This window comes from Lathamus discolor, chromosome 3 (assembly GCF_037157495.1).
Source record: "Lathamus discolor isolate bLatDis1 chromosome 3, bLatDis1.hap1, whole genome shotgun sequence".
NCBI classification, from domain to species: domain Eukaryota; kingdom Metazoa; phylum Chordata; class Aves; order Psittaciformes; family Psittacidae; genus Lathamus; species Lathamus discolor.
In genome coordinates this window covers 88744954-88767575 of record NC_088886.1, presented here as the reverse complement: position 1 = coordinate 88767575, position 22622 = coordinate 88744954, and the positions used below count along the sequence as shown (strand labels likewise).

Genomic DNA, 22622 nt, shown 5'->3' with positions numbered 1-22622 from the left:
ATCATCTCACTGTAACAAATTTCTTGTACTGTATTAGAAGCACATAAAATCTTGCAAGATATAGTTTATTTATATGATATTAACTTTGCCTTCTTACTTTGTATTGCTGCCTCTGGGTATCCTAGAGTTTATTTCTTCTTGTAATGATGAAGAGAGACACTGCATAGGGAAGCAAACATGTCTGACCTGGTGCGCAGACACAATCCAGAACTGGCTGTACCTGACAAGAGTGCCTGGAGAAACACCTGGGCACAGTGAGGCAGCCAAGGCTGGGAAGGGGTCAGTCGTCTCAGCAGGCAGCACTGGGGTAAATCGCATGCACAGCGCAATGAGGCTTTTATACTCACCAGTAAAACACTGGTGATAATACAGAGGGAAATGAGCCCAAAAGAAGTGAGGTATGATAACCTGAATTTCCTTTCTCAGCTGAGGACCTTTAACATTGTGTTGCAGCTCACTAACACTGTTTCTGCATTACTGAAATGATGGCCGTCTGCAGCACTCCTTAAAGAGCTCTCCTCTCCCTGGAGATGTGTGATGCCAGAGCCAGGAGGCACAGTTTTGCATGGGCAGGCTGCGCAAAAACTTCATCTGGAGGCTTCTAGGCACAAGGGACACTTTTGGAGAGAAAGAGAATGTCTAAACCTCAGCTCATAATGCTCCCTGATAAACCACCATCCACCTCCTCCAGCTACAAGGTGGCACCAAGTTGGCTTGAGGCTGGATCTTCCCACTGGATGCACAGTGTGTTCCACCAGTCAGCAGCTCTCCCTGTACGAGTGAGCTGAGAGCAGATGTCTGCCGTGTGTCACCGCACACCCTGCATCTGCAGCAAGAACCTATCCCCTTACCTTGATAACGTCTGCGGGCACATGCATGCCCTCAGACAGGTTAGCCCCAAATGCTGCTCCTGGGCAACATTTCTCACCCAGTCTGTTCTCACCAACACATTATTTTAGGTGGGATATTAGGAAAAAATTCTTCACTGAAAGGGCAATCAGGCACTGGAGCAGGCTTCCCAGGGAAGTGGTGGAATTGCCACCTTTGGAAATGTTCAGAAACTGTGTAGATGAGGCCCTTAGTAGCATGGTTTAGTGGTGGTCTTGGCAGTCCTGGGATAATGGTTGGACTTGATGGTCTTAAAGGTCTTAAAGGTTTTCCAATCTAGTCGATTCTGTGATCCTATGATTATTAGCCCTTTCACTTCAGCTCCGGCTACCAGACCACTTCACGTGTGCCTGGGAATCCCTTCAAGGTGCACAGTGTGCTCCAGCCCAGGATGGAGGGGCCTCCAGAGCCCCCCAGAATGGCAGCTTGCCCTAAACTCTGCAGGGAGCTGCAGGACTAGAGAATGCGGCAGGTTTGTTTAGACCCTCACCTTTCCCTCTTTATGTTCTGTGCACCTATTTACTGTATTATTAGTATAACACACTATTTGCTATAATATTATTATATTATTGTTACATAACTTTATTATTTACTATTCATGTAATTAACTCTAGTACACGTCTATTAGCTACTCCTACCCAGCACCGCCGTCGCTCCCCAGCCCGGGCGCGCACAGACGCCTTACCGCCCTCAGCCGCGAGGGGGCGCCGCCGCGCCAGAGGCGAGCTGGAGGGCAGTGGTCCACGGCAGCCACCGTACTGCCCCCGCCTCCCCGGCGGGGGCTGAGCCGGCGAGGGCTGGCCTAGGGCTGCCCTAACCGCCGCGCGGCTTCCGCTTCCTCGCGGCAGTGGAGGTGCTCGGCAGGGGGCGCTGCGGCGCGGCCTCCCGGCATGCCCCGCGCGCGGCCTTCTCCCGCCCCTCCCGAGCCGGGCGGGAGGGAGTGCCACGTCCCCGAGCGCGGGGCTTTGTGCGGGGACCGGCGCCGCCGCCGCTCGCCCCGAGCCATGGGCTCCTCGCAGAGCGTCGAGATCCCCGGCGGGGGCACCGAGGGCTACCACGTCCTGCGGGTAAGGGCGGCGGGGCGGGGGGCAGGCGCTTCGGTGGGCGTTAGGCAGGGGTTGGCGCTCGGGCCCGGCGGCCTCTCTCCGTGGGTCCGCGCCCGAGCGCCCCGAAGGACTCCCCAAGCCGGGCGGCCTCGCCGCTCTCTCCCGGCTCGGAGGAGGCGCTCGGGCAGCGCCGGCGTCCGGGCCTCCTCGCACCGGCGGCTGGGCCTCCGCTGCGCGGCCGGCTCCCGTTCCCGGAGCAGCGGGGCTCACGGGTGGCCCGTCGGGACGGCTCTGCGCCGCGCTGCCCCAGCTGCGTGCAGCCCCGCGGGCTCCGAGCCATCTCTCCCCGGTCGCTGAGGTCTGGGCTGCCCGAAACGTGCCGGGGGCTGCGCCGCCTGCGCGTCGGGTTGTAACCGGGCCGGGAGGGCCGGTGCGCGGGAGCTGATGCTGCTTTGGGGCAGCCCTGGGGGGCAAGGCTGCTGCTCCAGAGAAAAGGCTGCGAGCACACGGGCTTGACGCTTCCGAACGCAGCCCTCCGGTGCCTGGCCCGGGTGACACGTCAGGCTGTAGATCGTTGCATCATGGTCTGAACTGTAGCTGCTTCACCCCTCGGGGGTAGTTCTAGGCGCTTAGATCAAGGTATTTAAACGACAGGCATCACACCTGCCAGAGCTACCTTCATAGGTATTTTTAACTTGTTTTCATAGTTACGTAGGGTTTGCTCGCACTGCAGCCTCTAGATGATACAGTAACTTTGCAGGAGTTGCTGATAGCTTGCCCACACCATTGCACTCTTGACACTGTAGCTGAAGCGTGGAGCACCCTTACTGTGTGCGCTGGGCTGGGCCAGGTTTTTGTTGGCATCGGACCTTCTCAGATCAGCGCTCTGTTCGGAGCTATCCCCATGTTTTAGATATGTACCAGAACACATGACCTCACATGTGGAACTTGCCTAGTGGTGAGCTACAAATATGTCTTAGAGTACCATGGTGAAAAAAGAACAGAGATCATCTTTCAAGTGTTAGAAAATGCTGCTGTAATGCTTTTGAGAACCAAACATTGATCTTCTGCTCAAATCCAAACATCTCTTAACACTTACATATAGGCTAAAGACACAGTGGTCTTTACTTCTCCGTGTTATTGTTACTAATATTTAGTGCTCCAGTGTTACTAATGTGTAACAGTCCTTTTTGTATTTTCATTTTCCCCACAAAAAACACTTCTGGTTTGGTAAAAATGGCAGACTTTTTTTTTAGTATACTATAGTGTGCTTTCTGTGTTGGGGCGTTCTAAAATCAGTGAGTGCTCTGCAGTTGGAATATCAGTTATGCTGGATTGGTCAATTTGCACTGTGATTAAAGCACGTTAGTAAATTGAGATGCATATCTCCTAGGAGATATAATCTACTTGGTTTTTTTTCTTGTAATCTTGCTTGAATCTGCCGCCTTCTGTTTTCATTTAAGCTCCTTTTGGTTGTAATTTTTTTGCTATGACTTGAAGTGGCAGCGTTTGTTTGCCAGTCTTTGTAAATGTAGTTGGTAGGTGCACATTAAAGAATGAGATTTCTGAGAGGACAGTTGTATTGACATTAAGTGCAGGAAGGACAGGGACCTGCCTGTGGACAGGCATCTTAAATTGCATCATGATCCCAGTCTAACAGGAGTCAGGCTTGTGCTTATATGAAGTTGGGAGCATAGATTCAGAGTAGAGAAAAGTTATGAAGCTTCACAGTTATAATTTGGAATGCTTCTGTTGAAATGCATGTGGCATACAAGTGGCCAGAGTTTTCCTCTCTGGTTTTTACAAGTTTAATTTTCCAGTTGGATTTCTGTAGTAAGTTTGTGACAGACTGCTTGCTTGGCTTACGTGGTTAGAGAAGCTCTGCACAAATGTTCTGTCTGCGTGGATCAACCTTTGGTAGAACTTGGGGTCATGCAATACCACAATTTTCATCTAATTTCTTCTCAAGCAGGCTTTATTTCTGAGCTCATAAAATTATTAAGATGAACAAGAATGGTGAAGGAAACCATCAGTAATCTTTCAGTGTGACAGCTAATTCAGATAAGGTCAGATTTCTTTGATAATGCCAAACTTCCATAAACAGCATATAGTGGGTGTTTTAAAGACTTCATTAGTTGTGGAAAACTAGAGAAATGTCAGTTATTGGAAGAATTTGTTTGGGCAGGACAAATAACTGAAAAGCATGTTAAAAGGCCATGAAACAAATGAGTTAAAGTTGTTCAGAATGATGGCAGGAGCCGAGTAGAAGTTGCCAGAGGGATGTGCACACTAAGACTGTTGCAAGTCACAGGTTTCTTACAGTGAGACTTTTAAACTGCACACGCTGCCTCCCTACAAAACTAGTAGCAAGTCTCTTGCTCTGCTCACTTCAAACAGGAGCAGAAATATATACAGCAAGTTAACAATACCATCAGTAAGTTTTGACATAAGTTTTGCAGATTACTTAAATCTTTTTGGCTGCTCCTGCTATTTTTTGGTGTAATACCACTTTTGTTGCGGACTTTATTATCAGTGCACTTGTTACAGGAAATAGGAACACTTCAGGACGGAAGTGCTGTTGAAGGAAAATGATTTAATCATGTGCATACAGGAAAAGTTGCTGTGGGTTGTGCTGTTTGGGTTTCTAGACATTGAAATGTAGCCCCATTTTTATTACTTATTTAAATAAAAAGAAAGTTACAACCTGCTGTGTTGCCCTGATATCTTCACAGGAAGAACTAATAATCAGTCATTTATTTGAAACAGTTATTTCAAATACATTTTTATTCATCATATCTGTTTCTTGCTCTTAGGCTTCCATTTACTGATTCACGTAAAACACTCCTAAGTCTTCTGTTTAACTAGTACCTCCCAGGCCAGTAGTATGCAGTGCTATTTACCTCTAGGAATTTTCTCTGTTGTTTCTTTTTTCTCCTCTGTAAGCTTCCTTTAACAGAAGCTGTCTGTCTGATTAGAGCAGCTGTCTGACTCTAGGTATTGCTCAGTATGCATTTGTTTCTCTCTTCAAAACAGAAAGAAGGAAAAGTTTAAATTAGTTTCCTGTTCAGCAGTGCAAAGCTGCTGCAGTTTCCCCTGGCTGTTGTAATGGCTTGACAATTTCTTCAACTAATAGATGATGTTAGAATGACCCCATGCAACCTGCAGGCTTGGGGAAGAGTGGCTGGAAAGTTGACGGGTGGAAAGGGACCCAGGGTGCTGGTTGGCGGCCACTGAACATGAGCCAGCTTGTGCCCAGGTGGACAAGAAGGCCAACAGCATCCTGACCTGTATCAGAAATAGTGTGGCCAGCAGGACCAGGGAAGAGATCATCCCCCTGTAATCAGTGCTGCACCTCAAATACTGTGTTTAGTTCTGGGCCCCTCCCTACAAAAGGTGCTCGTATAGGCAATCTATTTTCTTGCAAAAAGCTTATAAAGCTTTTTCTCTTGAAAACTGGATGTTTCATAAGGAAATTCAGTACAGTTATGCCATGTAATGTGTTAAAATAGCTGACAGAAATGAAATAGATTGTTGGACCGAACAGAAATTGCTTATATGTGATATACAGTGAAATTTTATTACCAATTACAGTCAGTGAAAGAACTACAGAAAAACTTTCAGCATTTTGTTGGTAATTAAGTTAATATTAGGAACCATTTCTTGTGTGGGGTGGGGGGAAGCTTTGGAGCTTGAACTTCTGCTCCTTAAAAGTTGTGTATTGAGTGCTTGAAGCTAAGCTTCTGAAAGTTTAAGTGGACATTTGTATAAGTTATCTGACTCTCAAAAGTGGTAAGAGCCTTCATCTGCCTCTGAAAATCAACTGTGCCTAATTCCATTCATAGTAGCATTGCTTGCTTGGGGCTTACATTTGTGATCGTTGTATTGCTAAGCAGCCTTATTATAATGTGTAATGTATACTGTGTAGGCATAGAGTGATAGTGTTGGGAAGGGTGTTCAGCAAAGAGAAACGTTATATATTTACTGACAAAGAAGTCTTTTTAGTAGTGCAGTTTAAAATTAGTGTCTTGACTTTGAAACCTTTTCCCCATTTAATTCTTGACAGTGAATTAAAAGTGAAATATTTTGTGTTTAACCTGGGTGCTCAGCAGCCCTGCTGTCATCTTGGTGAGGAACAAGTCCTGCAGCATCGTACAAGGCTGGAAAAGTCATCCAGCCCTTTTCTGCCTTCTGACATTCAGCGTTCCTGATAGAGGTTGTCTTTGCTTGCTCTTAAAAAGCTCAAGTGGTGGCAGTTCCACAGCTTCTCTGCCTGTTCCACTATTGTTTCTCTACTGTTATAAAGTCATGGTATTTACCCACAGGTGTCTGTAACTTATATGTCTGACATAACAGCTGGCTTTGGGAGGATTAGGCTTTCCGAACTGCCATGCCTGCAGTGGCATCTGTTGTAAATGGTATTACTTGATTATTTCACAGTCCTTATTCAACTACAAAGGCAAGTTACTGAATACCTGCTTGGGGCATACAGCAAAGCTGCACAAAGCCAGATTGCTCAGGGTGTCCACAGTGTATGTACATATACATGGAATCTTTATTTCTGTCATTAATGAGGTTTTTGTGCACTTGTATTTCCTTAGGTTCCTGATTCTCCTTTGTTGCTGTAGTTCTGGAAGAGAATCACAGCCCCAGAGCTTTGAGCAGAGCTCCATGTAGTGCATTTGGCACTGCTGTGGTAATGAAGTTTGTAGGTAGCTGCCTGAAAATAAGGTTGTGTGACATAAAAGCTGTATGGGGCTAGTGTGACTTTTGGGCGAGGCTGAGTATGTCTGTACTTTAAGGAGGAGACTTTTCATGTGGAACAAATTCAGAACTTCTGTTCTGAATTTATGGGTCTGCGAGGCATAAAAATGCTTTTGCGTCAGTGATGCTGGGCCAAAAAAGCAAGGGAAATAGGAAGCTTCTTGTCACTGAACTTGTGCATGGCAGCATGAGGAACTGTGATGACAGAAGGGATGCAGGTGCATGTGTGATGGATACAACTCTAAGAGCTTGATTTCTTTTAGATACAGCTTCCTGGTAGTTTTTACATGGCCACTTAGAAATGAACCATTCAGAAGTGTTCAGGATTGTGATGGATTTGAGGGAAGGAGCTCAACATCTGAAGGTACTTTCTGCAGGCTAATTGTTTGGAACTTGGAAGGTCTCACAGTCCCTTCATCAGTTTGGGGCAGACTGTAAATAATTTGCTTAGAATACCAAATCTGTACGTCCCAGGTGTCAGCTTGGAGGTTGACACTGATGGATGCTGAATGTAAGTAAGTCTCACTTATCATAGGTGCTCCTTATTTTCAAATATGACCTTACTGAAAACGGATCACAGTGTTCAGGGTATAACCTATCAGAGGCCGTGAGGGAGGGATATTGTGTAGGGATTTTGTTTGGTTTGTTTTTTTTTTTAAGAAGCTCATTTAGAAATGGAGTAAAATCTCCGAAGAGTGAACTGTGTCAGGATTGCTTTTGCAGCTGTTCTACTGGCTGAGTGAATTCTGGCTTTTCATAATTTCAGGGCCATGACATACATCCTAAAAATCTGTTGTGTGATCTGAATAAATGTATCAGTTTGCTGGATTTACTGATTTTTTTAATTTATTTTTTTTAATGCTGAGGTTTAGACAGACATGTTCTGTCTTTAGAATTCTTATTTTCTCAATAACTTCTGAAACCATCTGCTGATTTCATTCTGGTATAAAGCCTTTATGGCAGGCTTTTAAAAACACAAAATGTGAGTTCTTATATGTCACATGCCATAGGTGGTAGTGGAATGAGAGAGAGAGGCTATTAAATATTTTACCATCACCTCTCTAAATTGAGGGAAGAACAACCAACAGCACAAGCTCATTCTACGTTTGCTACAAGAAAAATCAGAGGAGAGAATGTTTTGTATTACTTAATTACAAGAGAAACTTCAAGCCTGAGCATGCAATTATGGAGCGTGTCCATAGGAAAACAGAGTTCTTGAATTCTGCTTTTGTGAAACTGGTTAAACTTATCTTTGGCAGGAAGGCCTCGAGTACCCAACTTAGTAAGCAAAATTTGAGAAGTTTAGTTCATATAGTGTATTTTAGCCTCTCTCTGCCTTTTCTCATAAGCTAAAATTTCTGTCTGTGGAGTTAAAACTGTTAAGTTAAAAATGGGCTCAAGGGACAGTCCACTAATGTCTAAGCAACATATACAGTGCGCCTGTGAATTTCTATGCTGCTGGTGTCAGAGGGTCTGCTGCATGGAGCTTAGCTTGTGTTTTTACCCTGTTACCTGGTGCTCAGCTTGCAGTCTGATCTCTAGTTATTCTTGAGGAGAGGCATCTTGAGCCAACGAATTGAGTAAATGACACGGAGGCAGTAGTGTGGATCTAGTTAGCGGGACTGAAAGTTCCTTTGTTGGTTGAGAGTGGTGGTTCTGTACAGTTAATACTTGGCAGAGAGGGAGAATATCTGTACCCCCAGTTGTAGGATATTGTTTCTCCAGACACACTTCAAGTTCTAGTCAGAAATGATAAATGTGGAGTTTGGGGATGTTATTGCTGCCTCAGTGATTTTTTTATTACTTTGCGATAATGTTGGTTTCATATGTTTTTACTGCTTTGCAAATCTTGGACAGCAATCTGTGTGTGCGATGTGACTCTGGAACTACTGATTCCAGGTTATTTTTCTTTAATGAATGTGTAGATTATGTGACACTAATGTTCCAGCTTCTGTCATCTGTTACAGTAAGCTACCCGCAGGTAATCTGAGTTTCCAAGCTCTGATTTTGTGTTGGGCAGAGATAAATAGACTCTAAGAGGATAGGTTTAGTATTAATCAAGTTTGGGGTTTTTCCATATTAGAATATCTTGTTCTAGATGAGTCATATTAAAAAAACTCAATGCCTGCAAAATCAGACTAGTATTGAACAGACCAGCAGATTTGTACTGTCTCTGCCAGGTGGAGTAACACATAATGTAAAAAGCACACTGTAAAGGGTGGGGTTTAGATATTTTTGGAAGATGAATGCAGCACATAAAAGATAAAGCCAGTGGGTAAAATGAATCAGCTTACAAATAAAGAAAGATAGCCTTTACTACGGAGGCTGTAGGAAAAATCTAGTAGCCATATCAGAGTTACTTGTGTCTGTCAGCAGTGCCTGAAACGGTGAAAAAACACCACTGGCAAAATGTCTCTCAGTTACTCCATTTGTAGTTAAAAGCATACTTTAAGCGTCTGGGAGCAACGTGTATCCAATACTTAGGCCTTGTCGCAGTGGTGTGTTCAAATTATTTGAGCTGCCATAGCTGCACAATTGTGGGAGTCCCTTTTCTCGCAGCATGTTGGTATGTTAATAAATAATTGGTTGTACAGGTGCCCTCTGTATCTCAAGAATGTCAACAGATGAGGTTTAATCATGAGATGACAACCACTGCTTACACAGATGTGACTCTCCTTTTCCTCTAGTAAGAAAGGTAAAAAGCAAGGTCCAACACTGGTACTTTTGTGGAAAGATACAACTTTTTAACCAGCTCTTTTAGAGTTCATGAAGCTTGACCATAACCTCCTTCATTGACATAAATATCTACAGTTTATCTGGTGCAGTTGTTAAGCAGTGCTCATCCCAGTGGGTGACTGTTGGTCATTCCTCAATAATTTATAGATTACTGGTTCTTTTAAAATGTTTCTCTATTCTTTTTTTTTTTTTTTAGGTCCAAAAGGTTGTATTTGAGCACTTAGAAGTCATACAGACATTACTAGCTTCTAGAGCTACAGTTTGCACAAGTAGAAATAGAATTCTGATCTGTGCTTAATGCTGTGCACCAGCATTGGTGCACTTCTGCTAAATTCTTGTTCAACTTTGTTAGGTACAAGAAAACTCTCCAGGACATAGAGCTGGATTGGAGCCATTCTTTGATTTTATCGTGTCCATTAATGGTTCAAGATTGGTAAGTGTGTTGTGATTTTATAACTCTGAATATAAACAATGAGCTGTGAATCTTAGCTTGACAGGTAAATCAATGCATTTGTTCTATTTAAATGTATATAGAATATAGACAATTCTATAAAAAAATTAGCTTAAGGATAAGGATGCAGCCAGAGGACAGACATGCTCTCTGCAGATGTCTGCTGCTGACTCACCCACCACTCACTGCTTGTGTTAGTGCTTCCCTAGTTCTGTCTGCAAAACTGCTTGTGTGAGAACTTTTAAACTCACTTCAGCCAAAGCAGGTTGGTTGAAAGAGCTGTTGTCAAAGCTGTTAGCTGGGCAGCAATCATAGGAGGAAGTTTTCCAGCAGAGCTGTAGTGAAATGGCAAACCATGATCACAGCTGTGGGTAAGCTCTTCCACCTGGATTCAAGAAGGCCTGTGAAAAGCTGCAAGGTGCATCATATCACAGATTGAATTGCTTTCATGTTTGGAAGGCATGACCTGTTTCTGTGAAATCCCAGGCTTCTGCTGGAGTTATATTCTAGAATTGTGAAGGGACTGGAAGCTTGTTATAAAATAGCTGTAGATACTTATCCTGGTAATGCACAGTGTTTATAGGACATTTGAAATACAAAAGTGCTGTAGAACTGGATAGTTGCTGGGATAAACACCTGGGATAAATAACCTGAGTTCTTGTTTGAATATTCACAGAATAAAGACAATGACACTCTCAAGGACCTCTTGAAAGCAAACGTTGAAAAGCCTGTAAAAATGCTGGTGTACAGTAGCAAAACACTGGAGCTGAGGGAAACATCAGTGACCCCCAGCAACATGTGGGGTGGACAGGGCCTGTTGGGCGTGAGCATTCGTTTCTGCAGCTTTGATGGGGCCAATGAAAACGTATGGCATGTTTTGGTATGTACAGACTTCTATGTGTTCTCCTCACTGTTGCTTACTGTTAAATTTTTTATCTCTTTACTGAAAAGTAACTTGCAAAGGGGTACACAAGATCAAATCGGTCTGTTTTCTCTTTGCTGATTTTGAAAGTGTGGAAAACTTTTGAGGGGTTTGGAAAGACTTTTGAAGTAGGACTGTATGTTGAGCATATTATCAAATCTTGTGTTTGAATCAGTGGGTTTGTACAATACTCAGAGCTTCTTGTAACAGTATCAAAAGAGACTGCCATCAAGCCACTGCTTCTTTAGTTCAGTGACTACTAATAATGTTGAAAACTCCACCAGTTTGTATGTCTGGCTCAAAACTTCTGTGAAGTGTCTAACTGTTCTGTTACACCCTGGCAGTTACATAGTGTTTTGTAACTTTCCGTCTTGAAACTAGGAAGTGGAACCTAATTCTCCTGCTGCATTAGCTGGACTTAGACCTCATAGTGACTATATCATTGGAGCAGATACAGTCATGAATGAGGTAAGTACATAAAAAATAAGGTGGTGTGTGTGTGTTTGTTTGTTTGTCTTTAACTAAGAAAAATATAAAATACTAATTGCACCAAGGTAGTTTGAAACGTCCCCAGTTCTGTCTCTGTTCACTGCTAATGGATGTAAGCTAATGCAAAGAGGAAGGAGTTCTGGCATGGGGCCTCTTCGTGCTTAAATGCAATTCTGGAAATAAAAACTGCTCTCGGGTGACTTCATGAAGGCAGATAGAAACTTTTTTGTACTCTAATATTAATATTTCAAATAGCAGATTTGAAGTTTGGGTTGTGCCACGTCTCCTGAGGTGTGCTAGGAAAGCACATTTTAAAGTTGCGCTTGGGATTAAACAGCAGCACTACAGTTGCAGCATGTAGCAGTTACCGTGTTCTGACACACAAAGTTAGGACTAGAAGGGTGATCATTCTAATGTCAAAAGATAAAATAAAGACAAGAAAGTCCTTACTCATTTTTATCCTTTTACAGTCTGAAGATCTCTTTTCCCTTATTGAAACACATGAAGCAAAGCCATTAAAACTTTACGTGTACAACACAGACACCGATAATTGTCGAGAGGTGGTGATTACTCCAAATTCTGCCTGGGGTGGAGAAGGCAGGTAAGGAGACAATATGTTACAGGGGAGCGGGGTGACTTTCTTATAGCACTAGCCTGAAAGTGCTTGCTTAAGTTTTCTCCAAAGACAGGAGAAGAGTGTTGTTATATCAAAGGTGTTTCTGCTATAATCAATTATATTTATTTGAAATTCAGATTTAGTTACCAATGAGGGGTGTAAATTAGTGCAACGGTCGCTTTCTGCATTAGGCTTTGAGTAATCATTAAGCTGTAGTATATTATTAAAGTATTGCACAGTAGCCAGAACAGAGGACTGCAAGTATCAACTGTGAGTTGAATTCCAGGCTGTGTATCTGATGTAGTTGCTTGGTTTAAATAACAAATAAATTTATTTTCTGCTAAATGTTTATTGCTAAAAGCTACAGAATTTCCTTTCCGTGTCTTGTATTGATTATTTCTCTTTGGAAAATGAGACAACTTTGGGGGGGAAGAGGAAAGTTGCCCAGAACTTATCTTGAAACTTGGCATCTTGAGTCAGCTTCATTGCTTGCTATGAAGCCTGTAGTTGTAAAGTCACTTTACTGACTTATAAATGTTCACATTTTAAAAGCCTAGGCTGTGGCATTGGTTATGGATATTTGCATAGGATACCTACACGCCCATTTGAAGAAGGAAAGAAAATCTCTCTCCCAGGACAGTTGCCTAGTACATCTCTCAGTCCGCTCAAAGATGGCTTTACAGAAGTAAGTTGTAGTCACTTATTTGCCTTGGTAAAAACGGCTTGATGTTATATTGTCTTCCTGCCTCTTGGTTCTTGTGGAAGCAAACCCTAACAGGGTAACTTTTCTTTTTTCCTTCCAATAAGGTTCAGCTGTCGTCAGTTAATCCCACAGCCACGTTACCCCCTGGGCCAGCAGGACTTGAACAGAGTCTTTCAGGACTTTCTATTAGTTCACCGTCAACTACTGTCAGTAACGTTCTCAGTACAGGTTAGTATGGAAGTAACTGACTTCTGAAATACGTGAGGTTTCTGACTTTTTTTGCATTCACAGATGTTTCTACCAAGTTAATAGAAGACAGAAGAGGCTAAAATGTTCTTTTCCCCAAACTTGTTAACAAGAAATGCTGCAGTACTGTAATTGTGCCCTATTTACTCATGAAACAACTGCAAACAAATTCTATCAGAAATATGATGTGTATCATTTAGAATACTATTTTTCTTTACCACCATTTTATGGTTAAGGCAAATAGCAGTTCTCCTGTAAGGAGTTACTTATTTGTACTCCTCCAGGAAGGGAGCTGAGGTGTTGTATGCTTAAAATTAATGTTGTTTTCCTGTGTATGCCACCAGGTGTTCCAACAGTTCCATTATTGCCACCACAAGTCAGTCAGTCCCTCACCTCTGTGCCACCAGTTAACCCAGCAACAACATTACCAGGTGAGTAGGGAAAAGTTCTTAAAACATCTTTGAAACAAAATTCTTAAGGAAGCAAGTGAAGAGAGCTGTTTTTTCCACTGCTTTTGGGGGACAAGAGGGTGTAACTTCATACAACTTGCACATTTCATGTTAAAGATACCACCTCTACAGTGTCGGGATTTGGGTTTTGTTTGCTTGCTTCGTTAGGGTATGTGCCAGCTTGTCTGTAGCACAGAGGACTGAGATGGCAACAAAGTTTACAATTGTTTCCCCTTTAGGGTCCCCTGCACAATAAATGCAGTTCAAAATCTCTCAGGAAGGTATTAGCCTTGCTCTTTGCAAGGTTTCTGGAGTTGATACATTGTTACTTTCTGCAGTTCATAAATTGTATGTTGCAAAACACTTCTGCAAATAACTTCAATTTCCAGTTAGTCCTTTGCACTGAGACATCATGAGGGAAGAAAGATCTGAGAAGGCAAGTCTTGCCTTTCTGCATTCCTTTCACCCATAAAGCCTCTAGCTTAGGAAATTCCTTTTTAATACTTAGCTTGGTCATTCTTCTTAGTGTAAATAGAGGTCTAACAACAAAGATCTGTGTGTTGCAGCTACTGTTTCTAAATTACTTAGCAATTTAAACTGGTATACAAAAGTAATTCGCAGTGGGAAACATGAGGATTGTATAAGATTTTGCTGTGTAGTTGGTGCACTGGTACAGGACTCAGTTGTGCACTCCAGACACTGAAGGACTTGTCTTATAGCATACAAAGCATAAAATACATGTGTGTAAAGGTGTGTCCAGAAGTTTTAAGTCATGCTTGGAGGAATGCTCTCTAACATGGAAGAAAATGTGTAGTAGAGTGAAGGGCATGCAAAAGGGCAAGCAACTTTAATCTTGTACTGTTTAGAGAAAATAGGTAACAACTCCAGAAGTTCAGCTCCTGTTAATGTCCACGTCTTCCCCAGCCCCTTACCTGTCCTTTCCCCAGAATCTGCCAATACAAGTTTTCCTTTCACCTTGTTCTGTGAATGCTGTCCTTGCTTTTTTGAGAGCTATCAGAATATTCATTTGCAGTTTGCATGGCCATATAGTGAAATTCAAAATATTGAATGTACAGGTTAAAATTTGAATGTACTGGTATGAAGTTCATCTGTTTTCAGATTTAAAAAAAAAAAAAGTTCAAAGTTCCTTGTAGCTGAGCTGGAAGCTCTTTGAGTCAAATTATGTCAGCCTTTGTGCCTAATGAATTCACAGGTAGGTAAAGGTGACTGGTTTTTAATCAAAATCTCTACTGTGGCCTTGCTCTAAGACTTTTCTCCTCTCTGTCTTACTATGGTGGTATCAACAGTTTATGTCAGAAATAGCCTTCTTTGAGCTAAACATAAAGTAAGAATAGAGCCCTTGTTCCAGAAATGCAGCCTTTGTAAAACAGGAGATTCAGGAGGGGAAAGATGTTCCACAGCAAACACAATGATGGAAGACGATGTGTTGTATTCATTATGTTTCTCTTCTCAGTCCATCCTGACCTTCAAAGTTACTTTGTCTTGCCTTTTCTAGATATTTTTGTGGTTTTAATTTCAGTTAGGAACCAAGTAGAAAAGAAATAGTAATCAGTATTAGAGACCAATAGTACTATGTATTTCATCCTGTGATTATCATTTGCTGTGCAATATAGGAATGGAGGGCTTCTGTAAGGTGCTGTGGTGAAATAGCTACCTTTATTAAAGCTGAATTTGGAATACAAACCTACTAATTCCTTAATGTAAGATTCTACTTTGCTCAGAAAAATCTGAAAAGTTTGGATTATGTATTTGCTAGTATGGACTTTCTGCTATAAGTTGCACAGTGAAGACAGATACCTAAAGTTGAAACTTTAGTGAACTTGCATTCATCAAGATGTAAAGCAATGTAAATTTTCAATAAGATCTCAGAAACAGGAAAAAAATGATTCTAAGTTCTCAGCTGTAACTTTTCCACTCTTCTCTTAGGTCTGATGCCATTACCAGCAGGACTTCCCAACCTGACTGATCTGTCCAAACTTAATTTGCCTGCACCACACATTGTCCCAGAAATCGTGCAGCCTGGTATGTCCTTCTGCAAACTGAAACACTGTAATAGCAGGTCTGTCCTTGATGATCCTTGATGCTGTCAGTTAGAGCAGTCATCTGGTTGAGTCCTGAAGAAGATGAATTGAAGGAGATGAGAGCTGACGGTAGTGCCCCATTAGGTAGACAAGGAATATGTCCTTAGATAAACTAATTAGAAACCTGTGTCTGTACTTAGTTGTTTCACCTTATATTACCTGATTTATGATCTCAAAAGGGATTGTGCGAAGAATGAAAGTGTATAGTTTTATGGGTAGAAGAAATTGTGAGATGTTTCCTCGTTTGTTAGGTGAGGCGTTCGAAGCACCATGACTGAATGCCAGCAGTATGAACTAATAATAGATTTACGGTTTTGAGTTAAACAAAACTGCTGAAGGTGCACACGAAGCAAACAAAAAGAAATTGGAGCCTCATATAGTATAAAAGGTTCTTGTTAACTTCTTGTTTCTGGCAGTTTCATTGAATGGCAGAAAAATCTAGTCATCAGTATTAATGCAATAAATACCCAGTCCTCAGGGGAGGTAGAAGCAAACTTGAGTTTATTCTGATCCTCAATTCTGAAATTTGAAAAGTGTCAGGCTTGAAACTAGCTTACTGAGTCAGTGCTGCATGTATGTCATGCTCACACGAAGTTCAAAATCTTCCTCCTCTCCAGGAATAAACAGGAGATTAGAGATGATAAAAAAGTTAAGCAGGTGGAGAAGCTCTCCAGCTCTGTCTGTGGTATGCAGCAGCTCATGCTGCCTTTTTATTTTTCCTTTTTCCCCGTTTTCTCCTTAGGTTTGCCATCCCTTCCTTCCTTGTTGCCGCTGAATCTAATGGGAATAACACCTCTATCAATGCCACCCAAATGTGTTCCTCTGCTTCCTTTGGTCACAGAGGCATCTACAGTGCCTACAGATTCGCTTCCCTCCATTACTCAAGCTGGAAGCGTTCCCATCAACCCTGGCACTACTGTAAATGTAGAACAGACCTCAACGCTCACCTTGGATAGTACTACCCCAACTTCTAAGGCAACTGTTGTTGACAGATCAAGTGAATCCTCCACGGTTAATGAGAAAACATCTGGAGTCACAGATACACAAGCTTCTGAATCATAACTCCAGGTCACTCTGTTGGATTGGCTTGGTATTTATGTAGCCATTGGATACGTATTTGAAGAGCAACCTATCATTAATTTCATACTAGTTTGTACTTAATCTTAGGAGTCCTGTAAATAATATGGAGGTATAATAAAAATAAAAGGGGGTTTATAAAGTGTGTGTGGTGGGAGGGGAGGAAGAGTACTTGTATGTAACCAAAAACCAAGTCAAGGTGGTACATAGAATTCCACTGCCAGACTCGGAGGTATATGTTTTTAATATAGGCTGATGGCTTTAGCCTGCTAGGCCTGTCCTTGCTTATAATTAGCAGTTTTTGCTTCTGATAGAAATGAAGCGGTTCTTGCGTGTTGACATTTACGTACCATACTTCTTGATCTTTGCAAGTATCTTGTTACTACAGTGGGGATGAGAATGTTTAGTCCGAGTTGTATATTTTAACATCACGAAACTTCCACCTAAAGATATTTCTATTAAAGTTGCTGAGTGACCTATTAACTGACATCTCGTTATTCAGCTTGTACCCAGATCTTTGTTTTTAAGCTCTTGAGAGATGCTTAAGCTATGTTTTGTGACTGCTGCTGCGTTGTTTCATATGCCCGCTGTAAAATGGCATTTGGAAGGGAACACAGGAAATGCTTAATATGGCACACAATTTAGCACTTCACGACTACTGTAAGACAAATTAATGGATTAAGCATACATACAGCAATAAATTCCTGGTATTTTATCCTTCATGTGACAAAATAGCACATTTATTTGGTTAATGCTTAAATTCTCATTTAAGTGTTTTTAGCTCAGCTCTCTAGCACAGATCGTGAAAGGGCTCCCCTCCAGAGGAATGGATCCAAGAGAGAATGCCAGACTTCTTAATGGAAGGCAGGATCAGCACTAGCAGTTAGATCAGTTGCAGCAATGACTCATGAAATCTGTCTGCATATGATTCATACTTGGCTTTTAAAATTGATGTTCGGGATGATAATTGCAGATTAACTGTAGGTTATACACTTGTATAAACTGCTGCCTGTGCTGTATTCCAGGTGATAGCCTTCACTCCTGGTATCAGGTACAGTCAATGCAGAAAACAATTCTGTACTACTACACTCCTTCTATATTACTGATGTTTCATTTCTATGTGTTTGCTTCCAGCATATGCAAACTTTAGCCATATCAGCAGCAGGCTGGAGCCAAAGTCTGTTTCAACAGCTATGTAATCGCTTTTGGCAATAGTGTGTCTGATCACTGTTTGGAGTAGGGCTTGCATCTAACCGCTCATCATAATGTCTCAAAGAATTAATTCAAGTGGAAGCCTTATCTAGGACCTGTTGTCCTGTCTCATCTTTTACACTTATGTATTTGCCTTTCCTCTGCCCCACTATTGCACATCTCATCATCTGTTGTGTCAAAAGTCTGTGTTGAAGACAGACCCCAAATACTTCTCTTCACACTGCGAGCTGTTTCTTAGCTTCTTGGAGTGTGAAATTCCTCTGCCTTGTTAAGTAGGGGGCTCACTGTTTCTCAGACTGTATTTTTGATTTACCTTTGTAAATCCAGTGTCACCTCAGAATTAAACTTGGCATGAGAAGGATGTTCCCTCTTTGCTTTGCTGTCTATTGAGGAAGTATTGAGCTTCATAAAGCCTCACAAGTCTAACAGTCTTTTCTGTATCTTCCTTACACTGCTAGATTCCTCATCATTATTTTTCCTTATCTAACCCAAGAACAGTAGAAACAGAAGTTTTGTCCCATACCAAATTTAGAGTGATTGCTGACTGTAGATGCCTTGAACTAGAGTCCTTAGGTAGAGAGCAGTGGAAGTAAGGCAGTGTTTTAAGTGTAACCATCAACAATTCTGCTAAAGATAACATGACTTCAAATTCAGAGAGGATTCAGTGGTGCAGATTTTAAGCTGTAATTTCCCAGCTAAAAAGTCATAAACATTGAGGAGTCAAAAACTTACCACTTAAGCTAGAAACAAAGATCTTGAAGTCACACTAATGTACTCTTCCTGTTCTTTAATTCCCTCAACTCGATAAAATCAAATCATGCCCTAATAATTTGTGACAATGGTCTCTTAATGACTTTTTCCCCAGAAAAGAAAGTAAGGAGGGATAAGGACTTCAGTGACTGACAGCTGATGTAGCCTTGTTTCCATTAGTTATGTGTTCAGCTGTTAATGAACAGTTACTAATAGGCATATTAGCTTTATTTGAAACTTTGACACATGGAGTTCTTTAACAAGTACTGACAGCAGACAAGAAGACAGATGTACCATGAACATCCCTAGCCTTGCATATAATTAAGAATTATTAACGTCTGTGACATACTGTAAACTGAATAAGGTAATTTCCTGCCTCCACCAAAGGCTGCTCTGGGGGCAGTGGTGTTCAGGGTCCGTATGGTTGCTGTGAGTGTGGGTCTGTCTCTACAGCTCTGCTCGAGAAACTGAGCTGAAGAGGTGCATTTTGCAGCTTGAGGCTCCATGAAACAGCTGCTCAGGCTGCAAGGTCAAGGCAGAAATGTGGGCGAAGTGTTCGTGGTGAACGTTTCATGGCTTTGGTGAGGTCACAGAGTGGGCTGTTTCTGAGCCCGACAGCCATCTTTTAAATCAGTCCTGCCCAACATTAAACCTCCCTGTCGCAGTTGGAGCTGTTTGCTCCCAGGAAATAGCTGTGCAGGGCCACGAGATGGCGTGCAATAGTTTCCTTTTGCTGAACTCAGGATTAAGCTCAGCAATGAGGGTGGTTGTTGGTTACCGCCTCCAGCAGCAACAGTAGTCAAATGGATGCCAGCTGGATGCTGAATGATAGTGCTTTCAGGAATCACAGATAACTGTAAAACCCACTGATTTGAAGGCAGAAATGGGGTAAGCTGAAGCTATTTCTAAACTCCAGTATTTTTCTGGCAGTTTGCTGACTTAAGCCAAGCTAACCACAGGGCAGGGTGAAAGTTCATTTCAAAGGAGGCAGATCCTTACAGGAAGGGACTTGTTTGAGATACCTTAATGCTGAAGGAGAGGCCTCGGTAATGTTTCCAGCCTCTCAGTGATGCAAGTGCTAATTATGGAGTTAAGTTTAAGGGGGCAGGATAAGGATCGGTGATGTTCAATCATGGCACCCTGTTTTCCTGAATTACACACAGGCTTTGTCTGTACTAGTCAAAAGTGTTCACAATCACTCCCTACTATTGAGGCCCCACTGGCACCAAGCTCAGATTCTTTGGTTCATCGCTTGGACTTAGATACCTAGAATCTGTCTCATTTTAGATTTGAATCTTGTAATAGTATTGGACTGCAAAAGTGTTCTTCATTTGTAAGTGTCCATAGTTCATAACTAACTCATATTTTGTAGTCCTGATCCTTATTTGCGCAGCTCAGCACAGTGCTGCATGTTCTAGTAGTAACTTTAGCTGAGAAAGCAAAATCCTTCAAACTGATTTGCCTGTAACATCTGTGGCAAAAAGGTTTGTGGGTTTTGAACTGTGGTATAATGGGGAGCCAACACCTACCATAGCACTTTTAAAGTGAAAAGAGCCAATCTCAAAAAAAACCCAAAACAAACCTAAACCAAACCCAAACAAGCCAAGCCACCACCCTAATCAAACAGAAAACTTCATTTAGCTCAGATAAATCTCCATCAGTTAGTTCTGCCCTGCAGACCTGGTGAATGATCTAAAGCATAGTAATCTGCCATTTTACAGCATATCTAAGAGGTTTGCAGATGGTGGCTAGAGAGTTTATAAGCTGAGCAAGGAACAAATGCATCCTTTTCCAGAAACCTCAATTCATGTTTATCCTTAGGCGAATATATTACGTTGCCAGGGTGCAGCCAGCAAATCAGAATTTCACTTGGGTGGTTGACTGGTGTTTCTTAGGAACAGCCTTTGCACATATTTCAGTTGCAGGTTAGCACTGAAGTGCAGGTTTTGTGCTATGACATGCTTGTCATGCAAAACTGCATCAAGACTTAAGAGTTCAAAGGAGAAAGACCTGGCATGTGAAGACCTGCTCTGGCTGAGGAGGGTTAGGTGGTGTGCATGGTTTTGTTATCTTACTCATTCAGAGCAGGAAAGTGCAGTCCCATCATCAGCCATGTGCTTGCCTCTCTGCTGCCCTTCCTTGCACATAGAAAGACAGAATTTTGCCCTAAGAGGAGACTGACAAGCTAACCACGGCTCTATCAAATAACCACATTCTCAGCCTTGGAAATTTTATGCTATGGGATCAAAAGGTATGTTTCATCCTTAGTTGTGCAATGTAGTATTTTTACTCCCTCTGAACAGTTGCCTGTGTTAGGTTCACAGTTAATCCATCTTAAAAGCTGCATTCCAGCATTGCTCAGTTCACCCACAAAAGAGAGCTTCAGAGACCACAGAGGTCAGGCTCACCTTAGGCAACCCAAGCCAACAGTGAAAGCCACTTCTGCTAACAAAACAACCCATTTTAATAACAGTCCTCTTGCCTGAGAGCTGTTTACTCTGCCAGCAAGTGGTTGTGTATTCGTGTACTTTGTTCATGGCCCTTGCAGCCTTACAAAACCCCAAAAGAAGCTAAAAAAAAAGGAAACATGAGTGATGAACTCAAGCCCCAACGACTATAGTCAACATAGGCTTGTACATACATAAGAAAATCCTGCAGTGGAAGATTATGTTAGCAAAAGCAATGCAGAGCCATAACATTTACTTTGGACAAGGGGCACTGGGTGTAATGGATGTCACTGAGAGTCAGCTCATCTGGACTTTCTGAGGTGCAGAAAGGACATTATAGCACTTCCCAGATCCTGCTCCTTGAAGACATCCCTTCCCAGCCTTTGCATTTATCAGCCAACGTCTTCTGCTAGCAGCTTTCATGAATAAACAGCTCTTTGCAGTGTTCTTGCTCCTAAATGAACAGTAGTCACAAATAACAAATCTTCAGCCAACACCACTTCCTTCTCACCTGCTGTAAGAGAAATAGCTTTCAGTTCTTGGCACGGGGGAGAGTGAGAGAGAACATAGCTAAGACTTAGCAGTGACCAGATTGCTACTACCTCACCCTTATCTTTCAACTTGATTTCCCCTGAAATCCTGGGGTTTGAGTCTTCAAAATAGTCTTCTTTAAAAACAAACCGAAGTTTTCTCCTATCCTGGTATTTCTAAGTGCCTGTTGTATGGGCTTGAAGCTGTGCACATACCATCAAGCACTGCTTAAACAATTTAAAGAAAGAATCTGGGCATTGAAGCTTGCCCAGAGAAATAGTGCAATTTCTTTAAGAAATATTAGACCTTGGAAACAAAAGTTGACATTTTTATAAACAGCATCTCAATATTAACAGTTACTAGGCGTCAGGTCAAGTTTTGTCGACTATGATGCTAAAAGCTAGAACTGTGAGAAAAAAGATATAAGAAACTATTTCACAACACTGTTTATGCCCTCAGGTGAGTTTGTGTTCACATGGAACAGGGAACAGAACAAGCATGCTCCCAGGCAGTGACACTACTTTACTAAGGCTCAGAAGTCTGACAATAGAAGATGCTTTTGTACATGTAAACAGTACTTGGGTAAAATCCTTTTAGAGAGCAACTGCAACTGCTAAGAAAATAGAAACCAACTGGAAGTCTGTGTATTGCCAAATAACATGCTGGGCACTGGAAATGGCTGATTTTGTAAAACAATTACCTTTTGTTTCAAGGTTACATTTTTATTTGAACCAGATCTTACCCATCTTGCCAGTATCACCTATTTGGAGAGAAGAAAAAAAAAACAAAACCAACCCCAAAATCCACATTTGCTCTCTGGGCACTGCTTAACAATGAAAAGGAACTTAATGCTCCTAACCCACTCTTGACTGGTTTTATTCCTAACTACAAAAAGAGTAACAAAAACAATGTTCTTGTGATTGCACTGTGCTTCTGAATATTTTTAGCCTAAAAGTACACATCATAAAGGAGTTGGAAGACTTTGAGGTGAAATATTGAGGACTTTGGGGAACTGAGTGAAATATTTTTAAATGCCCCTTGGAAACTGACACACGTCACTCATATGGAGGCATCCTTATACACCCTTACTGAAAGATTCACACTGCTGGAGTTCAGCGTAAGTGCACTCTGCTCCAAAGTCTCTCACCAACTTGCAGAATTACTTGCTTGAGCGTTGAATCCTGTCCTCTTGATGC

At 42.1% G+C, this 22622-nt stretch overlaps 1 protein-coding gene across 1 annotated transcript; it reads left to right on the top strand.

Moving 5' to 3' along the window:
- The first annotated feature begins 1724 nt into the window (after positions 1–1724).
- GORASP2 (golgi reassembly stacking protein 2) lies at positions 1725–17208 on the top strand. Its single transcript, XM_065670414.1, has 10 exons — positions 1725–1955; positions 9784–9864; positions 10559–10762; positions 11186–11272; positions 11764–11894; positions 12462–12594; positions 12717–12840; positions 13203–13289; positions 15255–15350; positions 16152–17208. Exons 1-10 carry the CDS (start codon positions 1779–1781, stop codon positions 16469–16471), a joined length of 1440 nt encoding a protein of 479 aa, XP_065526486.1. The 5' UTR covers positions 1725–1778; the 3' UTR covers positions 16472–17208.
- Positions 17209–22622: the final 5414 nt, after the last annotated feature.

Excerpts from the sequence above, each read along its gene's own strand:
- GORASP2 (XM_065670414.1), top strand. The coding sequence starts at position 1,779 with ATGCCCCGCGCGCGGCCTTCTCCCGCCCCTCCCGAGCCGGGCGGGAGG. Across the intron at positions 10,763-11,185 it reads AAAACGTATGGCATGTTTTG|GAAGTGGAACCTAATTCTCC; the intron begins GTATGTACAGAC and ends TCTTGAAACTAG. Across the intron at positions 15,351-16,151 it reads CCCAGAAATCGTGCAGCCTG|GTTTGCCATCCCTTCCTTCC; the intron begins GTATGTCCTTCT and ends TTTTCTCCTTAG.